We start from the raw sequence: 20,484 nt of genomic DNA, 5'->3' as shown, positions 1-20,484 counted from the left end.
TGGGAGTACCAACTTAACACATTTTTATTCCAGTTTTGAAAAAGTATGGAATTAAAACACCAGAGCAAACTGAAAATATTACGCATTACAAAGGAGGATCACACTGAATGAGTGAAAGTTGCAATTTTCTCAATAGCATACTTATCATTAAAAATAAAAACAGAGCAGCAATCGGCCATAAACCACACAATTTTTATTGTAAGCGTGGCCAAATTTCTGATCTCAAAAACAATGTTCCATTTAAGGCTCCAGTATACAGTAACTGCCATCATGACTAATTTTGCATGTCTTTTCAATGTTGAAAAAGATTAACATGGTAAACTTTGACTCCCATTCTTTTTCAGTAGTGTACATTCCACTGGAAACAAAAGGCAACATAAACAACTCCTTCCTTAAGGTCTGCACAACAGGAATGAAAAATGCAAGAGCTACAATTCACTGATGACGCAACTACAGAGACTTGGTTGGCATTCCTTATTCTTTTTTTTAAAAACAAAAAGTGTTACCAAAAGTGCTTTTGATGAAAAGTGTAGAACACATACTGCCATGACAAAACTATATCAAGGCAGGAGTGGATTATGAATGCACAAGAGCCTCATGGAACTGTGATCAAGTGCAATTTCAACAATTACAGTAATGAACTGATGGCTACCACCTGACCAGTGGACAATACACACGGTTTTCAAAAGTTTATACTTAGTGTTCTAAACTACTCACATAAACGTTCACATTCATTGTACAAGGAACAAGGAATGCATGCAACAACAATTTTTTTGGCTAGAATGAACGATGTGAAAGCATTCCTTGAGATTCTACATAAAACTACAGGGATCAAACAGTCTAAGCGCAACCGCCAATTGGCTGCTTTAAGTTAATGAGATCTCCTTTACGTGGAAAAAAAACTCTAAACTATTCCAACTCTGATCAAATTATAATAGAGCTGCAGGAATGGAAGCTCCTTGGGTCAAGATGGCACTCAATTGTCATTGTGCAAGGTTATTCCTTCAAGTGAAACCACCACATTGCCGCCCAGTTTCTCTGCAAGCGTATTACGGTCCTGAATTTCATCTATTGCATTAACTTGCCATTCATGTTTAATACCTGAAAAATAAATAAAATGTACTGAATATGTTGTTAAACCATATCAATGTAAACAACTTTTAACATAGTAAAATCTATAACCTGTAAATTTCTTTTTAATAGCATCCTTTGAGCTAGCGTATATCATCTTGCTTTTAAGGCTTGCCTTCTCTGGAGCCCTGAGTGAGATAAAGGATGAATGTTAATACCCATCTTCAATACTGATGTAACGTTTGGCAATATATACAAGCCTTAACAAAATCTACACAAATTATTTTTAAAAATACATACCAAAATATAAATACCAAATCTTCTTTCTTGGATTCTTTTGTCTCGTATGTAGCATCATACAAAGCATAACGACAGTCAGTCGAAGGTAGTAACTTAACAAAGGATGTGTAGGGGTCCTGCACAGTTCCCCCAATTTCACCCACCAATATTTCTTTGGCTTCCTCTACAATTATCTGTTTTTTATCTTCACTAAGGCAGAACAGTACTGCTTTCTTTCTTTTTTTGACTTCTTCTGGGGATGAAGATTTCCTTACTTTCATGTCATTGAAGACTTTAATAACTTCATCGTTCACTGTTACTCCAGAGGCCTTTTTGAAATAAGAAAAATTAAAGACAGAAAATGAGCTTTGCATACATCTTATAGGTGGTGCAACACAGCACTGGAAATCAGTAATCCAGCGTTTATTACTTCAAAAATATTTAAAATACAATTTAATAAACACACGTTTCAAGAATTAATAAAAACGTGAACTGGGGATAGAGGCCACCTATTCATTTTACTGCGCAAGTTAAGGCACCGATGCCAAAAGCAGCATCACTTGTAATGATGCAGTGATTCTGACACAAATTACAGCAAATTGTGGTATGCGACAGACGGCGGGGGAGCCTTTGAGCTCAATGTAACAAAAGAATCCAACCACAGAAATCCACTTATATTTTAACTACCTTATACCTTTACAGCAAATTATCATGGTCAATCCTTGAAATAGAAAAGGCACCGGTAAACCGGCACAGCACTGATTTAAAACAATGGCAAAATATTTTCTGTCGAAACCACGAGCGGTATCTTGGTGACTCAGGCCATTGTGCACAATCCTGTCCACCATCTCCTGACTCTACCCCCTTTTACAGGTCGCAATGGGCGCATTCGTTTTTTTAAAAAAAAGGTAAGAGATTTAACAAGTCAAAGATTCAAATAAAAACATACGAATAGTTGTCGAACCTCTATATTACGAGGCTAAGCTGCCCGCTCCTGTGCGCTTCACAGCACCGCAATAAATGGCTGTGGAAAGTAAAGACCAAATGGCCCCGGGATTCATACTTGGGTATAAAATGTGTTAGCAAATCTGCTCCGTCCGTCATAGCTCCGCCACTTCACTCCCCCCACCCCCATTACCCTGCCGTGCTCTCCCACGGCGGCTGTGTACAAAACCCAGCAGTGGCTGGCCGTGTTGCGCACCGACATTCACCGGCAGCGCACGCAGTGATCCATTTTCAATTGAACGGGACGCTTCAGGTACTGTAACGAGGGAGGGGGTGGGAGAAGACGGCGAGCTGAGTGGTCACGGTGTGGGTCAGCCGCCAGCGCCGGACACTGACCGGACAAGCATGGGGCGAACGCCATGCAAGATGCAAGCCAGTCGTTGCAAGCGGCTAAAATTAGGTTAAAATGGCCGCTGCAGGCTGCGGCCGCGCTCGCCGGCAACCTCGAAACGTCCCTACCCACCCTCCAGAGCCCACCACATCCCGCCAGAAGCACACAACGAACGGCGCGGGGCTGGCTGCTGGGGTAAAAATACACGGGTTAGTGGCCGAGTCGTGTGGGGGGAGGGAGGAGAGAGCGCTCGGCGAGAGTAACTCACCATGTCGAGTGGCAACGGTGAGCAGCCACGCACGGGATGGGAGCGGCAGCGAACGCTGGACCGTTACTTCAGCTGCTGCAAGCTGAGCGGGGGAGGGGTGGCAGCTGGGTTCGACCATTCACAGGGGTCCTGGAAGGAGAGGCAGGGCTGGGCCGATAGGAAACAGCCGAAGCACGTCCACACTCCGCACCGGCACCACCACCACCAGAGTCACCACATGGTCTGTCCAACCCTGACCACAGGGCACCTGCTGATTGTGCGCGCGCGCGCTCGCGCTCTGCCTCTCCGCCCAGTCAGGCAGAGCGCACTCGGACCGAGCGGCGTGCAGCGGAGCAGGTTAATAATAAACGCGCAAAACAACCTGCTTGCAATACAGTTGGAAAACCCTTGCAAGGAGGATTTAGGTCAACAGCGTCTGCTCAAATCTTAACAAAAACGTTTGTTAGCTGACCTGCTTTAATGCACAATCACGGCCTTTTTTAGTTATCGTACATGCTGTAAACCGACGTATAACTATAATCGCAGATCTTAGGAAAAACTAATTTTCAAAAAAAAAATTCGGAAAAAAAATGGCATTTACTCTGTGGATATAAATATTTTAAAACTGTTCTACCCGATCACCAGAATGGTTGCATGTTTATTTTGGATGTGCGTGACCTCAAAAATACAGCCAATCTGTTTATGATGCAATTACTAGACATGCATCTCTGCAGTAAGTGTAATTACTGATGAAGCTCACATGTATGATGCACATAAAAAGTCAGTGAAACATGTAAATAACCTATATAATATGAATGGATTTGATTTTAGTCACCCCGTAGAGTATATATTTACCACGGTAATCTTTAACGATATATGTTATGTTAAATACCTGTTATAAGAAAAAGCTGTTATAATAACTTAATTGGTGATACAATGTTATGGATTTATGGCTAATAAACCCATTTAGAATTTTTTTGAAGAAGTAATTGGTAGAATAGATGAAGAAGAACTGATTTTTTAAATTCTCTAATCATAATTCCATAATTCATTATGGTTTTCAACTAACAAATTTAATGAACCAGAGTCATTGTGAGGATAAAGCTCTTTGGCCTAACTGGTCCATACTGACTACCACATCCTCCCTGCATCCTCAAAAGGAAATGAGCAAGTAGTGGCACAGGATAATGAAGGAAAAATCAAAGTACGATCTGAACTGGAACCTATGTATGTAATAACTCTCAAAATTCAAAGTTTGAAAACTTTTTATCAGAGCAATCATAAATAAATCAATGGCACAAATAGAAAGAAACGTGTTTTATATTATAACTATAAGAAAGGCAAGATTGCGGTGAGAGCAGGACTAGGAACTTGATGTTCCAGGATATTCAATGCTACAAAAGATAAGGCAAAATGAAAAAGGAGGTGAAGTTGCATTAGTAATTAAGAAGAGCATTAGTGCCCTTGTGAGTAATGATATAGATGCAGTAAATTGCAAAGTGGAATTAGTTTGGGTGGAAATAAGGAACAGCAGGGGAAAGATGACACAGATGGGAAGCCCCAAAATATTTCCTCACTTGTAGAACAAAACATAAATAGTGAAATGCCAATGATACAAATGAAGTACAATTATAAGTGATCTTAATTTTAATTAAGTGATTTTGATTGACTAATCAAACTGACAAGGCTACTGTTGAAGAAGAGCTTGTGGAGGGCGTCAGTGATTGCTTCTTAGAGCAATACATTTTCAAACTACTCATGAACAGGCCATTTTAGATTCAATCTGATATAATGAGGTAGAATAATAAAAATCTTGTTTAGGAGAATCTGTGGATCAGTGATGACAACATGGTAGAAACAGCTGAGGGTGAACACTTTGGGTCCAAAAGGAGTCCTTAATTTTAGTAATAGAAGGGACAATTATAAAGGTATGAAGGAGTGGATTGAAAAAATAAGTTAAAAAGCAGGATGAGCAGTGGCTAGTATTTGGCTGATATTTCATAATGCATAGCAGAAACTTATCCGAATCAAATAGAAAGGCTCAATGAGAAAGATGATCCATCATCCATGGCTAACAAAGGAGATTGAGAAAAATACCACATCTAAAGGTAAAGTATACAAAGTGCAAAACCCAGTGGTAGGCTAAGAGAGTAGGATTTATTTAGGATCTAATAATGGAAGAGTAAAAAGTTAACAGGGAGGGAGAAAATTAATTACAGGAGTAAACTGAGAGGTACTACCAGAACAAACTGCACAATCCATTTATGGATATACAGTATAACAAAACAGAGGGTGGCTGAAGTAAACATAGATCATGAGGTTGAAAGCAAAAAGTTAAAAATAAGAATGGAGAAAATGACAGAACATTTAAGCATTCTAAGGCTGGCTTCAGATAGGAAGGAAGAATTTATAGAAATCCCTACACAAAGTATTAGAAAAATTACTGAAATTGAAAGCAGAAAAATCACCAGAATTTTATGGTCATTAAGTATAGTGGCAACAGGGTTAGTAGAGATTTGACCTGCTGAGTTCTTCCAGTATTTTGTGTGTGTTATTTCGGATTTCCAGCATCTGCAGAATTTCTTGTGTTCATTAGAAGAGAATTATTTGTTTCAGTAGGGTACAATAGACTGGAAAACTGTGTTTAAGAAGGGTGGAAAATTAAAAAAAAAAGCATGAAACTTTATGTAGCATCACTTATTGGGATGGTAGTGTAATCTACAGTCAAGAAGGAGATAACTGGTCATTTAGAAAAGCTTAATACAATCAAACCATGTTGACACAGTGGCACAACTGGTAGAACCACTGCCTGACAGAATCAGTGGTCCCGGTTCACTCCTAACCTTAGGTGCTGCCTTTGTGGACGGTTGTACATTCTCCCTTGGGTGCTCTCCAAGTGTTCATTTCCTCCCACATCCCAAGTACAGTATATGCATGTTGGTAGATTAATTACCACTGTAAAATACCTCACTTGTGTAAGTAATGGTAGAATGGGGGGAGAGGTGGGTGGGTTTGGGGAGAATGTGTAGAGAATAAAAAATAGGATTAATGTATAAGGGTGGCCGAGAGTCAGCATGGGCTTGTGGAGCTGATGGGCATTTTTCCATACTGTTTCTCTCTATGATCTCTCTATGTCAATGTGTTTTTGTGATAAATTTGTACCGGGGAAATTATATTTGTGTATTTTCAGAAGACATTTGATAAAATACCACACAAAAGGCTAGTAGGCAAGATAATGAATGTTATTATTGGCAGAAGACTGGTTATTACGTTGAAAACTGAGAGAACAACAAGGTCTTTTCCAGACAAGAAAGATATTACTAGTGGAGCACCCCACTGCTGAGACCTTGGTGCTCATTTATTTAATTACTTTGAAGAGGGTCAAAATATGGGATTTCAAGTTTGCTGATGAATCAGGAGAGCAACCTGTGAAGAGAGTTATTGGATTCTGCAATGGGATATTGATAGGTTCAGTGAATGGGCAAAAATATGTTGAATAGAGTTCAAAGTAGGAACATTTAGGAAGAATCAAAAGGTGGGCTATTATATAAATAGAGAGAAACTGCCAATTTGTGGAGCACAGAGGGATCCAGAACATTCAGAGAGGGTTCATCTGCATAGTGCATGAAGTAGAAGTTAACATGTCAGAGCAGTAAGTAAGGCATGGCATATTTGCTTTTATTGCTGGAGCAATGGAGTTTAAAAATAGTCAAGTATTGTTAAAATTGTACGTGGCATCAGTAACATTGCACCTGAATTACTCTGTAGAGGTCTATACCCTTTATTTCAGGAGGGCCTTGCTAATAAGGAGGCATTCCAAAAGACATTCACTAGCTTAGTTCCTGGAAAGAGAAGTTCTGTCATGCATGGTTAAAAAGTACACCTGTATTCTTTTGAGTTTAGACAAATAAGGGATAATCTTATTGAAAAATTACAAGATCTTTAAGGTCATGACAAGATAGGGATATTACCGCTAGTGGGAGACTAAAGGGTAGTCATTTAAAAGTGAGGTGCAGAGGGGAGTAAAGCTCTGAAATTACAGGATTTTTATAAATGCCTGAGTGATTCATGAACATCAAGGGTTACACATTTAAAGATAATTCAGATTTTTAATACTGAATTTTCTCTCTTTACCTTACTTATCCACATTAGTGATTCAGAAAAAAATCATCACTGTAATCCCACCTTGCTCCTATAAGGCAAGAAATTTTCATCCTTGCCCAGTCTCACCCTCATGAGTCTGCAAAAGTTACCTCCCAGCATAGCCCAGTAAGCCAATTACTGGTATCAGGTCGACACAACAAAGTCTAATCGAAATAAAACTCGTCAGACCACCCAGCATTGCCCTGGGCATTAGATTTATTGGAGACAGTAAAAAAAAACCCAGTAAATCCTGCAGTCACCCTCACAAACTTTTGGTTACAAACTTCTATTCTCATGGAATTTTGTCATTTCTTTATACTGCTTGGAGTGTATGAGCATTGCACCATCCAGTCAACATTTTGTGAATCCTCCTAAAATTTCTCCCTTAAGTAATGTAAAATAGCATTTATTCTTCTTAACCTAATGAACACCTTGTTTTTCATCTCCACCATCACTACAAACAATTGTGTTTTTTATATATAACACTTATACTTTATACTTTATTGTCACCAAACAATTGATACTAGAATGTACAATCACAGCGATATTTGATTCTGTGCTTCCCACTCCCTGGATTACAAATATTAAATATTAAAAATAGTAAAAATTGGTAAATATTAAAAATTTAAATTATAAATCATAAATAGAAAATAGAAAAATGGGAAATAAGGTAGTGCAAAAATACCGAGAGGCAGATCCGGATATTTGGAGGGTACGGCCCAGATCTTATCACAGTTGGAAAGAAGCTGTTCCCAAATCTGGCCATACGAGTCTTCAAGCTCCTGAGCCTTCTCCCGGAGGGAAAAGGGATGAAAAGTGTGCTGGCTAGCTGGGTCGTGTCCTTGATTATCCTGGCAGCACTGCTCCGACAGCGTGCGGTGTAAACCAGCTATACTTCACAAAACGGTAACTAAATAGCAACTATCTCGTCAGTAGTACTAAATGGCAATAGACCAAGGAATAAGTTTTAAGAAGGATCTCGGGGAAAGAAACAATATGACTTAAGGAAGGTAATTTAGGATTTGAAAATTGAAGGCATATTCACCAATTTTAAGCAATAAAACTGAGGGTGAATCAGAGGCTATGAATGGAGAAGTACAGATAAATAAAGAACTACAGAGCTTCTTTATTTATCTTTACTTGCACCCTAATGTTTTACACTCTAATCCAGACTCAAGGCCTTTCTGTCAATCTGTGTGTAATTTTTCTCTGCTAGTAAGGAAATATGATACAAAGGCTATGGGGTGTTAACTTTCCTCACTCATAACAGGAGACATGACTGCACTTATACCAGCAAGCTTCACTGGGCAATGTGTGAGTGCAGTGTCTGATGTCACCATTTGCTTTGCCTTTTGAGAAGACACCTCACACTTCCTTGTCCATTGCCATTTCTTCCCAATCTTGAGTAATGAATTCAAGGGGTAGAGTATGGCAGGCAGGTTTGTTATACTTATTGAGAAATCCTAAAAGATCACAACTGTGACAAGTCCTTTGGCCTTGGGTCATCCACAACTGCTTGAATTTTCTCAGTATGCTTGTTTGTCAATGGTGTGACCACAGTAAGTGATGCTTGTTTTAAAGAATTCACACTAGTTGCATCATGGTCTGAGCCCATAATCTTCTAATCTCTTTATCCCTGTCTTGAGATTTTGGAGATGTTCCTTGTCATTCTCACCATAACAATGATGTCATCCAGGTAACACTGAGTGCCTGGCAGCCTTACAGCAACTGGTCCATAGCTTTCTGCCAGAGTGCAGGTGCAGATGCTGTTGCTACTCCAGTAATAAGCCTATTATAGCCCTTTGTCAGTGTTTAAGGAGAGAAACACTTTGGACTCTTCTTCCATCTTCATTTGTAGGTGGGCCTCAGCTAAGTCCATTTTGCTTAAGTGTTTTCCTCTGAAAGGTTTGCAAGGATATCCTCTATCCTGGACGGAAGGTATTGATCTACAAACGTACTTTCAGTACTGGGTTGATGGTGACCTTCAAATCACCACAGACCCATTCTTCTAGGCTGCTAAGATCACTGGTGTTGCCCATGGACTCCACTCAACCTTGGAAAGAATTCCTTCAGCCTCCATGTGATCTAGCTCACTGGCTACTTTATCACGGATTGTATAAGGAGCCAGATGGCTTTGTAAAATGTAGGCGTGGCATTTTAATTTAACACTATTTTGCCCTTGATGTGTTTGAGTTTTCCAATGCCATCCTTGGAACACTGCTGTGGCATCATCCACTATCTTTCTTAATTCACTTTCAGTTGAATCTTTTGTAGAGGATATAGCATATAAATGGTGGAAGGATCTCCAATAAAGTTGTAGTTGTCTCATCTCCAGAATCAACCTAGTGAACCTCCTCTGCACCACCTCCAAAGTCAGTATGCCTTTCCTCAAGTAAGAAGAGTTGAGTGGGCTTCAAGTGGGCCATAGTAGTGTACCAGTTAGCACGACGCTGTTACAATTTGGTACGTTCTAGAGTTTGGAGTTAAATACCGGTGCGGTTCTATAAGGAGTCTCTGTATGTCCTGCCCGTGGAATGCTTGGGTTTTCTCCTGGTCCTCCAGTTTCCTCTGATGAGGACTGGTTCTCTTTAAGTCAATAATCAACTCCTTGGTCTTGCTGACGTTGAGTGACCTGTCTCACTATATAGGACTAGATAGCATTTTCCCTTGTGGGTTCACTAACGACTGTTCAAGAAAGTTATCACAGATGCATTGTATGAAATGCTCCTCAAGATTGCCTTGACCAACTTAATTTTAAGTTAAAGTCCCCCATGATGAATGTCATTCCATTCTTACGTGCATCAGTTACTTACTGGTTTATTGCCTGCACCACTTTGATGACCTATAGACTCCCACCACTATTTTTTCCCCTTACTATTCCTAATCTCTACCCAGATAGACTCAACATTTTGATCCTTAGATCTTGTCGTCTCACATTGTCACCCTAATCTCATCCTTAATTATTATCCACCTTAAGAACATTATCCACCTCCCCTACCTTCCTGCCTATTCTACTGTAATACCTGATACCCATAAAATTAAATTTTTATTTATCTCCTCTCTGCAATCATGTTTGTGTAAAGGACACTAAATCATACTCTTTTGTACTGATCTGTGCCACAAATTCACTGCCCTTGTTTTGAATACAACTGGCATTCAGATGAAGCACCCTAACACTCATCCTTTTAGTATCTTGTAACCTTTGAATTTGACCTTCCTGTACTCCACTCTGACTTTTCACTTTTGCTTTGGTCTCTGCATTACTTCTTTGTCTTTCTGATTGCATTCCCATCCCCCTCCTACAGTGCCTATAAAAAGTGTTCACCCTCTTGGAAGTTTTAATTCTTGTTGTTTTACACCATTGAATTACAGTGGAGTTAATTTGGCTTTTTGACACTAATCAACAGCAAAAGACTCTTTCGTGTCAGAGTGAAAACACATTTCTACGAAATGATCTAAATGAATTACAAATATAAAACAAAATAATTGATTGCACAAGTATTCACCCCCTTTAATATGACACACTAAATCATCACTGGTGCAGCCAATTGGTTTAAGTCACATAATTAGTTAAACTGAGATCTGTTTAAGAAGATCTGTGTATAGTCAAGGTGTTTCAATTGATTGTAGTAAAAATACACCTATATCTGGAAGATCCAACTACCGGTGATTTAGTATCCTGGCAAAAACTACACCATGAAGACAAAAGAACACTCCAAGCAACTCCTCAAAGGTTAATGAAAAACACCAAGTCAGGAGTTGGATTCAAGAAAATTTCCAAGTCACTAAATATCACTTGGAATACAATTAAGTCAATCATCAAGAAATGGAAAGAATATGGCACAGCTGTAAATCTGCCTAGAGCAGGCCATCCTCAAAAACTGAGTGACCATGCAAGAAGGGGACTAGTTAGGGAGGCCACCAAAAGACCTAACAACTCTGGAGGAGTTACAAGCTTCAGTGGCTGAGATGATAGAGACTGCGCATACAACAACTGTTGCCTGGGTGCTTACCAGATGCAGCTTTATGGGAGAGTGGCAAAGAGAAAGCCACTGTTGAAAAAAACTGTTTCTCAGAAGGCAGTGGGATACTCTGAAGTCAGCTGGAAGAAGGTTTTATGGTCTGATGACCAAAAAGACGTATCTAGTGGTGGGATCCCATAAGTTGCAGAGACTGATACGTTGGATGAAGAGACTCAAGAGTGGTATGCAAGGATAAGGGAAGTCAGTGGGTTTGTAAAAGATTGGGGTAGATAATCTGACTCCAGATAGAGACAGAAAGATCAAGAAGTGGGAAGGTGGAAGTTGGTGAAGTTGATGAACTAATGAGTAGTCACTGTGGCAGAGAAAGAATTGAGGAGCCTTGTTGCTGCAAGTTTTGAACACAACACATTCTATGTAGCCAACAAAATGGCAGGTATAGTTAAGGCCCATGCATGTGCTTTTTCCAGACCTTTGATCTGGGGAAAGTGGTAGGAAACAAAAGGGAAGTTGTAGAGGGTGAGCACCAGTACTGCCTCTGCATGAAATTGTTTTGGAGGGGAACTTGTTGGATGTGTTATTGAGCAAAGAGGCTCAATGCCTTCCTGATAGGGGTTAGAAGTGCACTGGACTGGTCATGCATGGTCATGGCTGGGGGTACAGAAAGCTGATAAAAGTCGAAGAGAGCATATGGGAAGACACTAAACCAAGGGGGACAAAAATAGAGTCAAGATAACCCCCTTCTTCTGTTCCCTTAGTTTCCTGTGTTCCTCTGGCCCCTTCATCCCTCCTCTTTTCCCTTCACGAGCTATCGATCATACTTCCTTCCCTTTATTCCATGGTCTGCTGTCTTTTCCCATCTTGCTCAGTCCTTTGCCTCTTCCACATATCATTTCTCATCTTTCTGACTTTTCTCCCTCTTGCTTGTGCTTCTCCCCTCTTCTGTTCCAGTCCTGATGGAGGGTTTTGGCCAAAAATGCTGACTGGTCATTTCTCTCCATATTGCTGCCCAACTAGCATTTTGTACATTGCTCCAAATTTTCAACATCTACAGGTTCTTGTCTCCATATACATCTTTTGAAGTCAACTTTCTATTATATTCACACAGCTATAATCATTAATCTTACTGAACGCAGTTGACTCCTTTGCATACACAATACTCTGTTCTTGCCAATTTCACTGACTGCAGTAAAAACATTAATCTGTCTTCCCAATTTTCTGTCCTTAATGTTACCTTATTTTTCTTGACTCTCCCCTGGTACTGTCATTTGCTTTACTCTGCTCCTTTCTTAAGCATTCAGCCTGGTATTGTTGTGCACTATAATCTTTTCCATCCCAAATACTCCCTTCACCCAATCTGATCGTTAGCTTCCAGTTTAGGTTTTCTCCCTTTGGATTGTAACCTCAGACCTGTGTTGTACTCAACCTGACGCAGTACTGCACTTGCCCCATGGTTACCATTACTTTCTGTGGCTTTTCAGGATCAAATGAGTGAGAACAAGGCCCAAGGTTCTGGAATGCTTGCTCACTGTTGTTAAAGGTCTTCAAAATTCTTTTAAGTTAATCTGACATTAAAAGTTAATGGAATCTAATTAACACATTTAAAATATAATTTTGGGTTAAAATAAACCACCATGCTCCAGGCACAGTTTGTGGTAACCCGAGAGGTTCGACATAAAGTGCAGTCAGTTCAGTATATTTAGCCTTGGTGGCCATCCAATGATGGAGCAGGAAGCCCAATGTGGCAGTGCCCAACTTCCAACCTCCATTTTACAATATGCAGATTCAGAGTTCCTCATTGGATAATTCATTACATATGGTTCTATGGAACAGTCTGTTCCATTTTAGTACAGTGGAATTAAAGAGTTGTTGCCAACCTCAAATTCCAGAGATCTGACACTATAATGAAACTACCAACCCACTATTTCTCCTGTGCTCTCCAGCTTGAGGGATTTTTGAAAATATTATGTAAACACCATTATCATGTACTCCATTATAAAAATCAATGTTTTAGAAAACAGAAGGTCAGTGTATATCCTGCCATGGTGTTTGCTCAAGGATTGTTCATACATGGAGAACATTTTAAATAAAAGGTTATAAAAAATTGAAAATGTACAAAATTAGGATATTGGACATGCTAATACTAGTAATCTCTTAGCCTGGACAAATAGCTTAGACAAGTCTCAAATTCAAATTTCACCAGTGCAGCTGGACATAAAAGCATAATTAAATCTTGAAAAAAAACAATAAACGTGATAGTGAAATTGCTGAACAAAAACTTACCTTCCACTAATTTCTAATTGGGGAACATACTTGATATCCTTTCTTTTCCATTCAGGGATAATTGAAATAAATAGATTATTTTATCAAATTGCTGCAAGTGCAATGTGGCTTATTAGGGGAATTAAGGATTTAGTGTCCAATGAAGGGAGTTCAGGAGAAACATTTTAGTCCAAGTATACTAAAAAGCAAAACTAGTCACAGCAGATTGGAAAATTGGGCAAATTGGAAATTCAGGATGCTATTCTATAAATGATTAAAATATCGAAGTGCTTTGCTAATAACACTGGACAAAAGGAATATTGATGCTAGACAGTGTGGGTGTCTAGCCAATCAGTCTTTTGGGACAGAATGAATGAACAAAGTTTCATAGATTTTCTTCAGTGAACAGTTTTCAAGTTAGAAAAGAAAATTGAAGTAACCAGTTTACAAAACCAAGTTGCACAGGTAAAATTAAGCACACAGTCTGTTTTAAATAGTTGGACACATTTTCTTAGTCTGCTTTCCTCCTATGCAGATCTGATTCTTAATTACATTAAACAGAACTATGTTTGTACATTAAAACTGACAATAGAATGTACTGTTTATCAAAACATAGATTTCTAAATCTAAGATCTGTGGCCCCTACAAATGAACGCAGCAACACTTAAGCTGTTTCAGTGGAGGTATACAAAATACCTCTACTCAAGGTCTCTACTTGTTGTTTCTAGCATCACACAACACCATGAGCATCAACTCAAACTTTTATTTGTACAAAAAAATTACTTTGAAAGTAAATTGCATCATCAATACTACTGATGCCAGAAACATTACATAAGAATCTAGTTCCTGGATTCCACATTTTATTGAGCATTTGAAAGGACATGCTTTAAAAAAAAACAGAAAATGTTGCAGTATGAGAAAAAAAAATTCAATTTCCCCCTCTTTTCAATTACAAATTTCATAAATACAGATGAAATTCAAACCCCCACAAATTGTTTTCAACACTGAATAAATATCTAATCTTTCTTGGTAAGAATCATTCTCACCAGCATGAAACATATAGAGCACTGAAATGATATACAATTCTCACTCATGTGTAGTGTAGCATTCTTTTGTTGGTTTTAAGAGTCATTTTTAATTAAAATAAAAAAAATAACTGGAGATTGGTGACTAATTTTCCTTTAAATTAACAACATATTTCACAAAATAATAACACTGGAGAGCTCCTCAATTAGATTTATAAAAGTATAGCATTTACTCCATGTTTGGTGGAAGACACTACTATGCATGAATGTTACTTCAAAAAAGTACAAAAGTCTTTCAGTAAAACATTACTGTATCCAATATACACAAATTATGAAATCTCTACAAATTTATCATAGCACAATGCAGTTTCACACTACATCTTCCTGAGTGCTTAATAGAAAGAATTTTAGTCCAGTGCAGGTCGCATTTCAATGTTGTAAAACAAGTTATTGCAGTTCATAAGAAGGGCAAGGCAGCCTGTGGCATGATTCTCATTTTAATTTTGGAAAATGGAACATGACAAATTTTGAATGTTCCTAATTAAAATAACACCACTGAACAACCTTAAATTCTTGACCTTTTAGTAACTGGAGGTTGTGGTGGATGGTCCACATTGGCAGGTTTCATTGTCAATCCCAGTTTTTCTACTTGATTGTGAAAGAAAGCTTGAAGTTTTATCCCAGCTTTGGCTTCACTCGTGTTTCGAGGATTGTATTCAAAGCAGTTTGTAAACATCAATTCCACATCATCAATAAAATCCGCTGAAAAGAAAAAAAATTACAGTGGATCTTAACCCTTTTTAAGATATATGCATCAAAACAACGTTGAAAATACTCAGCGGGTCAAGCAACATCTATGGAAAGAGAATACTTTAGGTTGATGACCTTAAACTAAAAGTTACAAATCAAACAAGCTACAGAGGAGGAGTGCTAGGAACAAACAGAATATTTATGATTCAATAGAGGTTGAATGCAAGATGGCAATACTGACTGAGCAGTTAGTGAGGGCATTTTTTTTTACATTTCTGGAGGAGACATAAGACATAGCGAGGGAAGAACAAACATGTTGCAAGGAAATATAGTTGCAAGAAAAAGTTTATGAACCTGGTTTTCTGCATTAAATACTCAAATGTGGTCTAATCTTCATTTAAGCCACAATAGACAAACACAATTTGCCTAAACTAGCACGCAAATGTACTTTTCATGTCTTTATTGAACACATTGTTTATCCATTCATAGCCCTGGCTGGAAAAGTATGTGAACCCTTGTATTTAATAACTGGTAGAACCTCTTTTAACAGCAATAACCTCCACCAATCTTTTCCTGTAGCTGCTGATCAGATTTGCACAAAGGAGGAATTTTTGACCATTTCTCCACACAAACTGTTTCAGTTCATCAATATTTCTGTGATACCTTGCACAAACAGTTCTCTTCAGGTCTTGACACAGCTTCTCAGTTGGGTTCAGGTCTGGAACCTGACTTGGGCCATTCCAAAACACAAATTATCTCCTTTTAAACCATTCTGTTGTTGATTTACTCTTGTGTTTTGGATCATTGTCTTGTTGCATCATCCAACTTCTATTAAGCTTCAGGTGATGGATTGCTACCCTGACATTCTCCTCTGAAATGTCTTGATAAACAATTCTGAATTCATTGTTCCCCCAACGATTGCAAGCTGTCTGGGCCTGAGGCAGCCAAGCGGCCCCAAACCACGATCACCTTCCGCCATCCTTCACAGTCGGGATGAGGTTTTGGTGTTGGTGTGCAGTGCTGTTTTTCCTCCAAACACAGCGGTATGCATTTCTACCAAAAGTTCAACTTTTGTCTCATCCATCCACAGAACATTGTCCCAGAAGCACTGTGGAACATCCAGGTGTTTTTTTTTCAAACTTGAGATGTGCAGCAATGTTTTTTTTTTTGGAGAGCAGTAGTTTCCTCTGTGGTGTCCTTCCAAGAACACCATTCTTGTTCAGTGCTTTTCTTATAGTGGACACGTACAGAGACTTTGGCAAGTTCTAGAGATTTCTGCAGGTCTTTTGCTGTTACCCTTGGGTTCTATTTCACCTCCTTCAGCATTACACGTTGTGCCTTTGGTGTGATCTTTGCAGGATGCCCACTCTTATGGAGAGTAGCAACAGTACTAACAGTACTGCGTTTCCTCCATTTGTAGACAATTTCTCTTACTGTGGACTGATGAACAATAAGGTCTTTCGAAATGCTTTTGTAGCCTTTTCCGCTTGATGCATCTCTCCAATTCTTCTCCTAAGGTCCTCTGAAAGTTGTTTTGATTGAGTCATGGTGCAAGTAAACATACCTTTCTTGAGAAGAGCAGGCTTTGTCAGTAAACTGACTTTAAAAAAAAAAAAATGCAGGGCATCTCTACAACCCATAGCTCTAATCTCATTTCATTGATTGGAACACCTGACTCCAAATAGCTTTAGGAGAAGGCATTACCCCAGAGATACACCTTTTTTTGAACGTAAACTGTGATTGTTCAAATGGTATACCCAGTACTGAGATGTCCAATTGTTTGTTATTAGATTAGGCAGATAGTGTTTGTCTATTATCGTGACTTAGATGAAGATCAGACCACATTTTATGAATAATTAATGCTGAAAACCAGGTAACTGCAAAGTATTCACAAACCTCTATTGCAACTGTATATGGTGGAAATATACATAAATACTGTGGAGTGTGAAAAACTGAAAAATATTGGAAGTTCAATGCTTTCCATCAGAATGAGTCAGTTCTGATACAAGACCATAAGACAAAGGAGCAGAAGTTGGCCATTCAGTCCATCGAGTCTGCTCTGCCATTCTCCCATTTAGTCCCACTCCACCTTCTCACCGTAACCTTTGATGCCCTGGCTACTCAGGTTGACCTCCACTGTCGCCCATGGCAACAAATTCCACAGATTCACCACCCTCTGGCTAAAAAAATTTCTTCGCATCTCTGTTCTGAATGGGCGCCCTTCAATCCTTAAGTCATGCCCTCTCATACTAGACTCCCCCACCATGGGAAACAACTTTGTCACATCCACTCTGTCCATGCCTTTCAACATTCAAAATGTTTCTATGAGGTCCCCCCCCTCATTCTTCGAAACTCCAAGGAGTACAGTCCAAGAGCGGTCAAACGTTCCTCATATGTTAACCCTCTCATTCCTAGAATCATTCTAGTGAATCTTCTCTGTACCCTCTCCAACGTCAGCACATCCTTTCTTAAATAAGGAGCCCAAAACTGCACACAGTACTCCAAGTGAGGTCTCACCAGCGCCTTATAGAGCCTCAACATCACATCCCTGCTCCTATACTCTATTCCACTAGAAATGAATACCAACATTGCATTCACCTTCTTTACTACCGACTCAGCCTGGAGGTTAACCTTAAGGGTATCCTGCACAAGGACTCCCAAGTCCCATTGCATCTCAGAACTTTGAATTCTCACCCCATTTAAATAATAGTCTGCCTATTTATTTCTTCTACCAAAGTGCATAAGCATACACTTTCCAACATTATATTTCATTTGCCACTTCTTTGCCCATTCTTCCAATCTATCCAAGTCTCTTTGCAGACTCTGTTTCCTCAGCACGACCAGCCCCTCCACCTATCTTTGTACCATCAGCAAACTTAGCCACAAAGCCATCTATTCCATAATCCAAATTGTTGATGTACAAAGTAAAAAGAAGTGGCCCCAACACAGACCCCTGTGGAACACCACTGGTAACGGGCAGCCAACCAGAATGGGATCCCTTTATTCCCACTTTCTGTTTCCTGCCAGTCAGCCAACGCTCTATCCACGTATGTAACTTTCCTATAATTCCATGGGCTCTTATCTTGTTTAGCAGCCTCGTGTGGCACCTTGTCAAAGGCCGCCTGAAAATCCAAATGCACAACATCCACTGCATCTCCCTTGTCTAGCCTACTTGTAATTTCCTCAAAAAATTGCACTAGGTTTGTCAGGCAGGATTTTCCTTTAAGGAAACCATGCTGAGTTTTGCCTATCTTGTCACATGCCTCCAGGTACTCCGTAACTTCATCCTTGACAATCGACTCCAACAACTTCCCAACCACCAATGTCAAGCTAACAGGTCTATAATTTCCTTTTTGCTTCCTTGCCCCCTTCTTAAATAGCGGAGTGACATTTGCAATCTTCCAGTCCTCCGGAACCATGCCAGAATCTATTGACTTTTGAAAGATCATTGCTAATGCCTCTGCAATCTCCACAGTTACTTCCTTCAGAACATGAGGGTGCATTCCATCTGGTCTGGGAGATTTATCTACCCTTAGACTATTCAGCTTCCTGAGTACTTTCTCTGTCATAATTGTGACTGCGCACACTTCTCTTCCCTGACACCCTTGAGTGTCCGGTATACTGCTGATGTCTTCCTCAGTGAAGACGGATGCAAAATACTCATTCAGTTCCTCCGTCATCTCCTTATCTCCCATTACAATTTCTCCAGCATCATTTTCTATCAGTCCTATATCTACTCTCACCTGTCTTTTACTCTTTATATACTTGAAAAAGCTTTTAGTATCCGCTTTGATATTATTTGCTAGCTTCTTTTCATAGTTTATCTTTTCCGTCTTAATGACCTTCTTGGTTTCCTTTTATAAGCTTTTAAAAACTTCCCAATCCTCTGTCTTCCCACTAATTTTTGCTTCCTTGTTTGCCCTCTCCTTTGCTTTAACTTTGGCTTTGACTTCTCGTCAACCACGGTTGCATCCTTTTTCCATTTGAAAATTTCTTCTTTTTTGGAATATATCTGTGTTGCACCTTCCTCACTTCTCGCATAAACTCCAGCCATTGCTGCTCCGCCGTCCTTCCCGCTAGTGTCCCTTTCCAGTCAACTTTGGCCAGTTCCTCTCTCATGCCACTGTAATTTCCTTTATTCCACTGAAATACTGACACATCGGATTTCGGCTTCTCTTTCTCAAAATTCACAGTGAACTTAATCATTTTATGATCACTGCCTCCTAAGGGTTCCTTCACCTCAATCTCTCTAATCACCTCTGGTTCATTACACAATACCCAATCCAGTACAGCCAACCCCCTAGTGGGCTCAACAACAAGCTGTTCTAAAAAGCCATCTTTTAGACATTCTACAGATTCTCTCGAGATCCAGTGCCGATCTGATTTTCCCAATCCACTCGCATGTTAAAATCCCCCACAATTATCATAACACTGCCCTTCTGACAAGCCTTTTCTATTTCCTGTTGTAATTTGTAGTCCACATCACTGCAGCTGTTTGGAGGCCTATAAATAACTGCCATCAGGGTCCTTTTACCCCTGCGATTTCTTAGCTCAACCCATAAAGATTCTGCACCTTCCGATCCTATATCACCTCTTTCTAATGATTTAATATCATTTCTTACCAATAAAGCCACGCCACCCCCTCTGCCTACCTGCCTATCCTTCCGATACACCGTGTATCCTTAGACGTTCCGCTCCCAGAGACATGCATCCTTTAGCCACGTCTCAATGATGGCCACAATATCATACCTGCCAATCTGTAGCTGTATGACAAGGTCGTTCACCTTATTCCTTATGCTGCATGCATTTAAGTACAAACGTTTGTATAACACCTTAAGTCCAGTATTTGGTACGTTTTGCTTTGATCGCACTGCAACTCATCCCAATGGCTGCAAATTTGCCCCATCACCTGCCTGTCCTTCCTGACATCTTTACTGCTCACTACCTTAGATTTATTTCTGTTTTCCCCTTCCTCTGCTCTACCATTCCAGTTCCCATCCCCCTGCCAAATTAGTTTAAACCCTCCCTAACAGCTCTATTAAACTTTCCCGCCAGGATATTGGTCCCCTTCGGGTTCAGGTGTAACCTGTCCTTTTTGAACAGGTCATACTTCCCCCATAAAATGCAAAGTCTGACCATCTGAAATCCTTGAATTTGTTTAATATGGCTTAAACTAATATGGCAGGGGAATGGGACCAGTATGATAGAGCCTAGGATGAGCCAGTAGGTTTACAAGTAGATAATGGCTGTAACATGAATGTAAGGAAAGACAAGACAATGATTGGGTACAAATGCAGACAGAGCAAGGAGTTAAATTGTACCAGAGGCAAAATTCAAAAGGGCAAAGAATGCAGGGCTGAAGCTCCTATATATAAATGCACGTAGCATTCA

At 39.6% G+C, this 20,484-nt stretch overlaps 2 protein-coding genes and 1 long non-coding RNA gene across 4 annotated transcripts in view; 1 reads left to right on the top strand and 2 right to left on the bottom strand.

Moving 5' to 3' along the window:
• Positions 1-173: 173 nt before the first annotated feature.
• cfl2 (cofilin 2 (muscle)) lies at positions 174-3,204 on the bottom strand. The gene is made up of 4 exons (XM_063050138.1): positions 2,955-3,204; positions 1,372-1,679; positions 1,183-1,259; positions 174-1,101 (listed from the first exon to the last, which is right to left on the bottom strand). Exons 1-4 carry the CDS (start codon positions 2,955-2,957, stop codon positions 977-979), a joined length of 513 nt encoding a protein of 170 aa, XP_062906208.1. The 5' UTR covers positions 2,958-3,204; the 3' UTR covers positions 174-976.
• Positions 2,320-20,484, top strand: part of LOC134347742 (uncharacterized) — a 93,246-nt gene continuing 75,081 nt past the window's right edge. For both annotated transcript variants that reach the window (XR_010018245.1, XR_010018246.1), the window contains exon 1: positions 2,320-2,608. This is a non-coding gene — a long non-coding RNA (uncharacterized LOC134347742). The remainder of the gene's footprint in view (positions 2,609-20,484) is intronic.
• The window catches only part of baz1a (bromodomain adjacent to zinc finger domain, 1A), an 87,909-nt gene continuing 81,377 nt past the window's right edge, over positions 13,953-20,484 (bottom strand). The window contains exon 28 of the mRNA XM_063050125.1: positions 13,953-15,105. Coding sequence (XP_062906195.1) covers positions 14,909-15,105 — 197 coding nt within the window. The 3' untranslated portion in view covers positions 13,953-14,908. The remainder of the gene's footprint in view (positions 15,106-20,484) is intronic.

This window comes from Mobula hypostoma, chromosome 1, assembly GCF_963921235.1.
Source record: "Mobula hypostoma chromosome 1, sMobHyp1.1, whole genome shotgun sequence".
NCBI lineage: Eukaryota > Metazoa > Chordata > Chondrichthyes > Myliobatiformes > Myliobatidae > Mobula > Mobula hypostoma.
Note: the sequence above shows the minus strand (reverse complement) of the source record. Positions and strands in the feature narration are given on the sequence as shown.

What these genes read in the sequence shown, in the direction of transcription:
- cfl2 (XM_063050138.1), bottom strand. An exon ending in GATTTGGTATTTATATTTTG is followed by an intron (nt 1,260 to 1,371) that starts GTATGTATTTTT and finishes TATCTCACTCAG; the next exon opens with GGCTCCAGAGAAGGCAAGCC. An exon ending in TATTAAAAAGAAATTTACAG is followed by an intron (nt 1,102 to 1,182) that starts GTTATAGATTTT and finishes TTTATTTTTCAG; the next exon opens with GTATTAAACATGAATGGCAA.